The sequence below is a fragment of the Notothenia coriiceps genome, unplaced genomic scaffold, assembly GCF_000735185.1.
Source record: "Notothenia coriiceps isolate Sejong01 unplaced genomic scaffold, NC01 NC01_scaffold00019001, whole genome shotgun sequence".
NCBI lineage: Eukaryota > Metazoa > Chordata > Actinopteri > Perciformes > Nototheniidae > Notothenia > Notothenia coriiceps.
The window spans coordinates 1,030,237-1,041,468 of NW_011351702.1; the positions used below are offsets into that span (position 1 = coordinate 1,030,237).

General features: G+C 42.3%; 2 protein-coding genes across 2 annotated transcripts in view; one reads left to right on the forward strand and one right to left on the reverse strand.

Annotated features, from left to right (window-relative positions):
- The window catches only part of usp37 (ubiquitin specific peptidase 37), a 38,977-nt gene that overhangs the window by 17,509 nt on the left and 10,236 nt on the right, over positions 1-11,232 (forward strand). The window lies entirely within an intron of this gene.
- LOC104951683 (heterogeneous nuclear ribonucleoprotein L-like) lies at positions 1,673-2,679 on the reverse strand. The gene is made up of 3 exons (XM_010778406.1): positions 2,462-2,679; positions 2,165-2,286; positions 1,673-1,949 (listed from the first exon to the last, which is right to left on the reverse strand). Exons 1-3 carry the CDS (start codon positions 2,630-2,632, stop codon positions 1,709-1,711), a joined length of 534 nt encoding a protein of 177 aa, XP_010776708.1. The 5' UTR covers positions 2,633-2,679; the 3' UTR covers positions 1,673-1,708.

An 11,232-nucleotide genomic window follows, 5' to 3' on the forward strand; every position in this document is an offset into this window, starting at 1 on the left:
ATCGCATATGGAGTTGATACTCTCTGTTTTTACTCTCTTTTTTAGGTCTTTTTAGTGTAACAAGACTAAAATTTATTAAATTAAAACGTTTTAATACCGGACCGTTTTCATTCATAAACCAGTGGATGTCTGTTTGGTTCTAAATACCGAGAGTGTCTGACATTGAAGAAGAAATTCTCGGAGAGGAGACAGGGGAGGTGAACAATTGAAACTAATTACCGTGGAACACGAACATAGTCATATTTTCTGTGGACACGGTAGATTCGATTAAATTTCTACCGGGACTCGGGGTTATACTCTACACGGGAACATTTACGCGCGCCTGTTTTACCGTGCTCTTCCCAAACCCCCGGAGGGGATCTTGTAAAATCTAAAAAGGTCCAGAATGACATCTAACGACGAGACCACGTAAGAGATCTGACTTAATATTCTACTTGTGTGTTATAATACTAACATGTTAAAGTAAAATAAGAAGTAGAGCTGAACAAACAACGACGAGTTAACAAAAAGTACACACCGAGACCAGCGAACGTACGCAGCAGACGTCTATCTGACAATCTCTTTATACATATATGCACACCTACGGCAGTTTATCTTCTTTCGCGTCGACAGAAAGGCGCTAATGCACTTATTATCGCGTTTATATCCACGCCCTCAGCCACAAGAGAGTCGGGATCTACCATTTTATCTCCGCACACACGATATTTATATTACGATTACACACTACAGAGTCAAACATCACGATCTACGGTGTGGTCTTCTACGAGATAGACCGTGTGTGTAAATAAATGGTGATAATACCCGTGGGACACCTCCGTTCCTCCAGACTTCACTAAATCTCTATTGTTAAAAGACAAAACTAGGACCGAGATCTATTATCGTCTGAGACATTGACTACCATTCCCCAGGAATCATGACAATCTTTCGGACGGCTATTTCCACCTCCCCGAACAACACAATTACACCACCTCATTCCCCACACACCCATACAGTATCAGACCCATTTTAGAGAGCATTCTCCTCACTAAAGAGTCTACCTTCTGTAGTCTACTACTACCCAATTCCTCCCTAACAAGATACGACGTGTATGATTGGTGGGGCCCTTCTTCCGAAGCAATAAAGTTGTACTACTGCCCTCCGCGTAGTTAACGTCGCCCTCTTACCATAAGTCACACTCAGCTCTCGACTTCTTACCTTTCGCTTCACCGCGCTATTGGTTGCTTCGCTTTGATTCAAGTCATCCTCCATCACCACATCCCATCTCGCAGCCTCAAGATCTGCCTCCTGTTTAACGGTTCCAACATTCGGGACAGGCCTCTCTCATCTTTTTAAGTGGGAGAACTTGCACAATTGGTGGCTGACTAAATACTTTTTTGCCCCACTGTACATATAATATATCTGATTTATATGTACATATTTGTTATTTATATATTTTGGGCATTGGTCATACATTGACATAAATATTGCATTTGTATTTTTAATATACATATGGCCTTTCTGTAACAGCTTTATTGTAAAACTAATGCATAATTGTGTTATTCTATTTGGGGACACTTCAATACATTTGAATGATAGGCATAGTTTAGTTTGGGAGATGTGAAGAATCCAGGCCTGGCCCAGAATATGAAGAATACAAAACTGGTAAAGTAAGAGCTGTTGAAGTGTAGTAGAGGGACAGAGACACAGAGACTGACAGGCATGTCAGAGGTTAACTACTTTCACTGGATAGAAGAGTGGAGCAGCATACCCTCAGTAGGTGGTCCTGCGATATGCATGGAGGGACGTTGTAGTAGTGCAGCACTGCAGACGGAGGCTGGATGATGTTTTTGGACGCCTGCCCCGCGCTGCTGAAGCGGTTATTCCTGGTCATGGCAAAGTCCTTGTAGCTGCTGCTGCCGTCCTCCAACTCAAACACCTGACTGGGGATCACTGCGTGCTGCTTAGACACACTACACACACACACACACACACACACACACACACACACACACACACACACACACACACACACACACACACACACACACACACACACACACACACACACACACACACACACACATCGTGTTGCATTAGGGTTAGGTGGTCTAACTCTGATTTACGCAGATATGAAACATTTAGGATGTATTAAAATATTGTGTGTGAGTGTTGACCTCCTTCCTACCAGACATTGAGTCTCTTGCCAAACACCTTGATGGAGTTGAGGTGTGTGATGGCTCTGTCCACAGCATACTCATCTCCCATCTCCACCAACGCTGTGCCAGGAACACTCTTCATGAACTTCACCTACAAGCACAGACGCACGCACACACCAGCATTCACACACACACACAAACACACACACACACACACACACACACACACACACACACACACACACACACACACACACTCTCTCTTAACTGAAACTGTTAAATTGCATCATTATTAAAAATAACTTTGAGAGTACAAACACACCCACCTTCTCGATGTTTCCGTAGAGGCAGAAGAGGTTGAAGATGCGGGTGCAGTTCATCTTGGATGAATGGAGGCCGCTTACCATGGCAACAGAGCTGGGGGTGTGTCCAGAGTAGGAGGAGGAGGACTGTGGCAGAGGGTAGGACACCATGTCTGGGACATCCACCGAGCTCATCTTGTACCTGCTGCTGCCAGGCAGAGGCAGCAGCGGGCAGGGGGGGCCTGAGGAGACACACTGCAGCTTAGATTCACACCAACCAGTTCACTGGCAGTGAGGAGAGCAGCGCTTCCTATGCTAGAGGGGTCCCACTGTTGGGACCCCCTTATAACCTCAACTCAGTGAATCCCTCTTTTTACCTATGTAGCAGAAAAGTATTTTACTCACTCACCTATCATGCTATATTTGAATAATATAGTGTAGGACCATACCTATATAAGGCATATTTAGGGCCCGAGCATGGAGTGCTAGGACCCCAACGCTGTCCTAGCACGAAGTGCGAGGAACCTATTGTTATTGCACAAATTCTTCTTATTAGGGCCCGAAAACGGAGCGCTAGGACCCGACGGCGTCCTAGCACGAAGTGCGAGGAACCTATTGTTATTGGTGGTATTATTCTTTTTCTTATTAGGGCCCGAGCACGATGTGCTAGGACCCGACGGCGTCCTAGCACGAAGTGCGAGGAAACCTATTGTTATTGGTGGAATTATTATTATTAGGGCCCGAGCACGATGTGCTAGGACCCGACGGCCGTCCTAAGCACGAAAGTGCGAGGAAACCTATCGTTATGGTGGAATATTATTAGGCCGAGCACGATGTGCAGGACCCGACGCGTTTAGCACGAAGTGGCGAGGAAACCTATGTTATTGGTGGAGATTATTATTAGGGCCCGAGCACGATCTGTGCATAGGACCCGACGGCCGTCGAGCACGAAGTGCGAGCGGAAACCCCTATTGGGTTATTGGTGGAATTATTAGGGCCCGAGCCCGGGTGGTAGGACCGACGGCCGCTATAGCAGAAGGAGGAAACATTGGTTATTGGTGGAATTATTATTAGGGCCCGAGCACCGAGCGCTAGGACCCAGACGGCGTCCCTAGCACGACAGGGAAGGAAATTATTATTGGTGGAATTATATTATTATTAGGAGCCCGAGCAACGGGATGTGCTAGACCCCGACGGCGTCCGAGCACGAAGGCGAGGAAACCTATTGTCCATGTGGGAATATTATTATTAGGGCCCGAGCACGATGTGCAGACCCGACGGCGTCCTAGCACCGAAGTGCCGAGGAAACCTATTGTTAATTGGTGCGGCATTATTATTATTATTATTATTTTTACGTCAACATCCTTCCCTGTTTTTAGGCCTTTAGATGCTGACAAAGTTGTATAATTTGCACGACCCCCCTAAAATTCGCAACATTCTGGAGTCAACTGGGTTAAAAATTACCAAGCCAATCGCGCCACATATCAAATCCCATTTCGGAATAAATGTANGACCTTCGCAGAGAGGTTGAAGTTCATGTGGAAAGGAGGCTTCAGTAGTCTGTCTGCACTCTGTTTAGTTGTGCTATCTTACAATAAATATAGTAAATGTGAGGTAAAGTGTGTTGCCAATGTAACCGGTTAGAACTCAAAGTTGCGATGAGGTCTTAAAATGTATGGAAAGGGTCTTATAAAAGGTATTAAATTTGACCTCAGGATTCCTGCATATACCCTGTATAACATAATCTTCCTGTGCCATAATAATGCACTTGAACGCATCAACGCTTTGTGATTGGCCGGCGTGACCCCATGTGTCGGGGCGTGGCTGGTGGGCAGTGGGCACTAGTTAGCTGACGTTGTCCGTGTCAACAGGAGTGACAGTCCGCACACACACAAGACCACAATTATGGCAGAAGGAAAAAAGCCCAAAATATACAATTTCCTCTCCCAAGTGGGAGGATGATTATTTTTGTATCTATTCCAATTCAAAGTCCATCTGTCTCTCATCTGCAATGCGAGCGTGGCTTTATCGATAAAGCCACGCTCGCATTGCAGATGAGAGACAGATGGACTTTGAATTGGAATAGATACAAAAATAATCATCCTCCCACTTGGGAGAGGAAATTGTATATTNGGAAAAGAGAAATAGTACCCCAGTTTTTACCTAAAGTGATTTGAATTTTTTGCCTACCTAAAAGTAAAAAGATGAAGAGTTTTGTTTTTTAAATTTGTAAGTGAATCTTTTTGTCTTTGTTTTTTTTGGGGGCAAAAATAAGGTTTTTAAAAATAAAGACGGATGGCCTCAACAGAAAGTTTTATTCCCTCGCGTCTATCTCCTGCGAGTTTTAGGCACATAGATTCCAGGTAAAACAAAAGTGTTGCTTTTTGTCGGTTCTGTGTAAACACCTCCGGTCTTTACTTACCAAATATATTCCCGACGATTTCAGTATTTATGCCGGGATTAAGATGTTTACCGTGTTGTAAACGAATCTCTAGAGAGGGATAATGTCGATAAGACGGGTGACGCGCAGTGAGTCGCCCAAGATAGCTGCAATAAAAAACTTAAATAAACGACCGGTTATCAAGAAGCACTCTAGGTAGGACACCTGAGGTCATCCGAACTCACTTTGACTGAGGGTGTTCATGATACTTCCATGCAATGACACGATGAAAAACTCATTAGGAGCACAGTTACTAGGCGGAGGACTCACTGTTATACGTACAAAGAGACGCATTAAAACACTAGTCGCAGATTTTGTGGAAAAAGCTAGCTCAATAGAGACTCATAATACCGAGAGTCCATAAAATTGGCTCTTACCACTGGCTATAGTCGGTTATCGACGATCAGTCAACTCAGCCCGTCGGTCGGTAAAAGAAAGAGGGGAACCCTTATCAGAACCGACGCGAATAAATTTAACTGAAACTAATTTCAAGTTATTTTATAATACATACACTTGCGAATATATCTCATATCGTTATAAACTACGTCAAAAGTACTTGTGAAAATTTTATTTTATGAACGTTCCTAATTCTTATAAACATTATCAAGACGTGTCTATCACGGATTGAAGCTTTTGTGCAACATCCCGACAATAACTTATGTCGGTCCTCATATTTTCTAAACACCTTCCTCATGTAAACGAAGTACCGGAAGTTGAGCCGCAGAGGATCATTTCCGCCAAAAATACCAACGAAAATAAGCTAGAGTTCGTATCCCCATCTATATATTAAGTTATCACATGATCACTGTAACAATAATATTCGTATAACGTTTTTTCTTTCCCGAGGTTCATTTCCGTTATATAGGACCGGCCCGAATCGTCACGAGATAAAGAGAGTCGTGGTGTACTAAGTATCGCAAAATATTTCAAAATTAAGACCCGGTAAACTAACACGTAAAGAGCGTTTGCGAGTATGTCATTTTTAACGACAAAAAAATTCCGAGCGCCCAATTTTGTACCACCCGTCCTTGTGTTCCGTGAAATGTAACATAACTATGAATTTTCTGTCCATGATGAAGTCAATTCTCTTTCTCTTTTTCCACTTCGTATTAGAGACAACGAATTAACGCCCACTACTATTGTAATCTACTTGTCTGCTTATTATACTGCGCAGGAAGCCGGTTGTAAAACACTAAGTACCCCGTAGTGGGAACGTAGTCCGTGTTATAAGTATACCTCAGTCTGTGACTTCTACACGACCTCCACAACGTCTACCTTTCCTACTCGGAGCCACCTTACTCTGACTTCTTAGACACCTCCCATGCTTGATGACCGTCTCCCTTATCAATATATAAATTTCTGTCGTCGTAGTATTCTCCCGTTGGTACTGTCACACAGTGAAACACTTCCAATAAACACTGGTCGATAGGTCCGGTCAGAGATTTCTGAAAGGGTCCACATTTTTACGACGACCGACTATAGTACAGATGGTCGGGAGAATTTTATGATACAAGGTTGTTTTAGTCAGAGTCCTTCTTTCCACAAAGCATTGCGACTACATTTTGTCGGTCGCGTGCGTGTGCGTTGCGTGCGTTGCCGTGCGTGCGTGCGTGCGTGCCGTGCCGTGCGTGCGTGTGGGGTTGGTGTGTGTAGGTGTGGTGTGTGTCTGGTTGTTGTGTGTGTGTGTGTCGTGTGTGTGTTGGTTGGTGTGTGTGTCGTGTGTGTTGTGTGTGTGTGTGGTGTGTGGTGTGTGTGTGTGGTGTGTGTCGTGTGTGTGTGGTGCTGTCGTGTGTTGTGTTTTTCTTTTGGAACGTTGTACTCAACCAAGATACTCTAACATCTTTAGGAACCAGCAAAGTTAAGAGGAGGAGACATGTAACAACGGGACTCCGTTGGTTGGTTTGGCAGACAACTCCCCACAGCCCACCGCCAGTGTAACATATTACTGATATTATAGTCTGGTGGGAATTCGAGGATTGTTTGTGGTACACGTTTGTAACAAAGGAAGGATTTTATGTTTTCAGTACGGTATCCCAATTTCCGTGATTATGACTTGAGGGGGGTAAGTGTTTCACCAAAGAATCTAAACGGTATAAAGGACAACATTTCACAACGGGTCTTTCCCTGACGTCAGTTATACGATATAGATCAATATTATAGTTTATAGAACAATAATTTGAATTCAGCGTCGCCTTTTTTACGACGACCGGCCTGATGCACTGACCGATAACAACTCATAAGTACAGATGGGTATAGGACGAATTCTTATAAGCTATTGTTATAGTAGAGTACTTGCTTTGCACAAATTGCGACTACAGTTTAATCGTCTCTTTGTACGCTAAGGGAAAGAGTTCCTCCACTGTGCAACTGTCTCATTAAGTTTTTCATTTGTAACTCATGAACGGTATCATGAACAACCAACCCTCATCGAAGTGATGCCATCGACACGAAACTCAGGTTGTCCTAGCTAAGTTTTTTGATAGCTAGTTGAGCTCTCTGCCGACTCGACTGGGGTTACCCACCCATCTGCAACATATCACTTTAGAGTTGTCACAAAGGGTACACATTATGCGAAAATACCAAATGTGAAATATGTAGCTAAACACGAGTATCACAAAGACAACAAAGCAACACATCTTTTTGCTTTACCTCTAGAGCACACACACACGAGCAAATAAAACGTTCATGTTGAAGGAATACGCATACTTTTTTACCCCCCAAAAAAGACAAAGACAGAAAGACAAAAATAAAAAGCAAAACTCTTCCATCCTTTTATTTTAGTAGGGACAAAATTCAACATTTAAAGTACTATTTCCTTTAGGGGAACATAACAGTTAAAAACCAAAGACTCTTTAGTTATAAGGCCAAAAAAACACTTATAGGTAAACACATATTTTCTTTTAGGTTACACAGTTATTCTAATGTACTGGTTACACATTACCAGGAAACAAATAAGACAAAATAAACTAAACCGTTATTCCTTTATGAGGAACTGAAACCTAATCTTACTAGTGTTTTAAGTCTTCACGATCTATATCGAAATCAGGGTGTCTCCCATTAAAACGTCGCAATGTCGTCACTAATCTTGGTGTCCTGTCGACTCACAACGTATCACTTTACGCAATTTCATGATTAAATATTATATTAATTTGTTTTATGATGTTTGTTATACGATCTCACCCTTAGTTATCCAGTTAAGTATCTTTCAGACACAGTTTATGAAACTCAATTTTGGTTTTTCAATTTGAAAACGAAAATCAAATATCCAGTCGTTTTTTGTTTTTGAATATCCATTTGTGAAAAGAAAATCCAATGACCAAAACTTACAATGACCATTCTTGATTAAAGGAAACGCACAATTTTTGTTTTTTCCCTCTTAAATATCTGAAAATATTCATTTTTTCTCTCCTAGATTTAAAGCTTTAATGTTACCCCTACCGCAGCTCTGTGATTTGTTTTAAAAGAATGGAGGAAAAATAACTTTGGATCTGGTTTTAAACACACTTTAAGGACTATAACATTGTTTGTAAAAAACCTTAAAAGAAATGTACACTGATTTACAGACAGGGGCAGCGCCAGGGGGTAGGTTGGAGTTGCTGTGTGCGTCTGTCTGTTTGCATCTGTCTGTTTGCGGTGTGATGATGAGGTTAAATGCCACAGCATGCCAGTTGAAACAGTGAATGATCGCTATTGTGTACTTGTGCACCCCACCTGTCACACGGAGAGATACCGCAGGTCCTTCCTTCCTGCAGCGGAGGGTGTAATGGTATTATACAAAAATATTGTAGGAGCACAGAAACAGTGTTCAAATTCTGCTTTTACAAACTTTTTTTGGTTGTGCTTACCTTGCAAAGTAATGTTATAAGTGTCAAAGGAATGTTTTAATGTAAATATAAATGATAATATTGTAGCCTGCTCAAGTTAATAGTTATGTCAGTTATCAGATGTGCACAGGTTAGTACATTTGTAAAGTTATTTAGGCAATGTTGTTGGTGGGAGTTAGGGAGAGACCGCCCCTTCCAGGTGTGTGTGTGTGTGTGTGTGTGTGTGTGTGTGTGTGTGTGTGTGTGTGTGTTTTCTGGTGTGTGTGGAGGGAGTACGAGACGGTAGGAGTTGTCTTCGAGTGTGGGGAAAAGTCATAATGAGTGTTATACTATTGATTGGTTCTGTAAGGCGTGGCTGTGGCCGTTCGACATTGAAGGCTCGTGATCTGTGATCTTGAATAGCGGTGAACGCTACAATATGAACAGGCTCGTGCTTGGCCCACTGGTATTGTTTGTTTATTTATTTGGAAAATTAACTAGCAACGCCGTGCTGTCATATAGCAACTGCTAAGCTACTGCAGCAAAAAAATCCTGGTGCCGCCCATGTTTACAGATGTCTCTTTCCCAAAATAAGTCAACGGGAAATAGCTTTTTTTGGCCACTACGGAAAGTGTACTTCTATTCCCAGCTCACTTCTTGGAAGATTGGAAGCAACATCTAAAGATGTCATTCCAATGTACTGATTTCTGGAGAAAGGCAGAAACACAAACAGGGGCTTTGCAAATAAATCAAGTGACATTTCACCACCATCAGTAACGGTTTGTGTATCAGTGTTTTTGCTGGACTGACCGTAGGATGTCCCCGTCGTTGAGCTTCACCAACACGCTGTACAGACGGAACTCGGCCTCCAGGGGGCAGTAGATGTTGCGTGTGTTCAGGTCCTGGTACATCTCTTTGAGACTCTGCAGGCACTTTGTCATGTTCTCGTTGTTGATTTTGGCATCAAAAGTAGACATGTGCTCCTCACAGAGGTGGTGGGCACAGTGCACGTGGAAGCGTGTGCACTTCTCAATCAGAGACACCGTGTGAGGGCAGCACAGGTGCTGCTGGATGATGTCCTGTGGGGGGAGCGGGGGGGAGGAATCACATCGGGCTCCAAAACATGTTCTACTCTCTGCAAAGATACAACTGGAGCCAGAAAGTGTGTTTAACAATGTGTTTGCTGCTATGACTAGTCAATATCTGTTACGTGTGTGCACCAATCAGACATCCAGAAATGCATCTTGAGCTATTGAAACGTAGAATTTAAGATTATACTGCAGGAGTATTGCACACGTTTGTTAACAGGTGTTTGGACAGGTTCCTTTTGTTAAAATGCAGCCCTTATTTTGTCTTTTTTTTTGCTTCTTCATTCCGTAAACATACAATAATAAATGTTCACACACAATGCAACGCAATTATTCTCCTGTGTCACAGTGTCTCTCTCGTGTTTAGTCCCTCTAGGCTTTTTCCGAAAGCCTATATCTGCTATACAATACAAACGCATGAAATTGATTTACTTGAAGACAACCGTCATGTTTGTGAGACAGAACCCTCTTACCTTCCTGATGCCGCGCGTCCTGTTCCAGAGGAAGTCGTACCAGTCCCGGTAGTTGTCGTGGCCCTGGTCCATGATCAGAAACACCAGGTAGTCCATGGTCATGCTGAGCACGGGCAGGGGCCGCAGCTCGTGGGGGAGGGGCTCCTCCTGGTCCGCTGACGACCGGCTGTACTCCTTGATGGCTGCTGAGTGATCCACCTGGCGGCAGATTCATTATTTCTCTAAAGTGATCCCACTTGTAGAAACACCATTTGATATACATTACTAATGTAATCCCTTTGATCTTGTTCCATACATTTATTTGAGCACAATAAGACTTTTTATTTTTATTTAATGATTGGTTTCTCTCTTCATGTACTGCTAACAAACATTGTTTTCCTTATCGTGTTCCTTAAATCCGTAAAAAAAAAATTTTAATCAAATTATATTTTTACTTTTAAATTAATTACCAGTAATAGAAATAGAAAAAACGGTCCATTCGGGGCCCCCAAACTTAAGAACATATTGAAATATTGCTGTTTGAATTTTTTAACTATTTCAATATTTGTATGTATATTATATTTATTTAAGTCCAGCTTTACTTTGCATTCCTAGATTGAAGGGGGGGCATACTGTAGCATGTGTTGCAAACCTACAGATTCATTTTGAAATTGTCTAGAAGAACTGATATACAGGACTGTCTCAGAAAATTAGAATATTGTGATAAAGTTCTTTATTTTCTGTAATGCAATTAAAAAAACAAAAATGTCATACATTCTGGAAGAAGGGCGTATGACACTAAATCAAACATGACTTGGTTCCGACGTGTAACTTAGCAGATTAATTGAGCTTGGGGACGTCCACAAGCTCAATTATTGCAAGGTTCACTGAGCACTTGTGGAGATATATGAAGTACTTAAGATTTATAATCTCTATGCCTATAAACTCAAAAGATCGACAATACGGTATTAGTCGTTATAATTTATTATTTTCCGGAACGTTATAAAGTCAA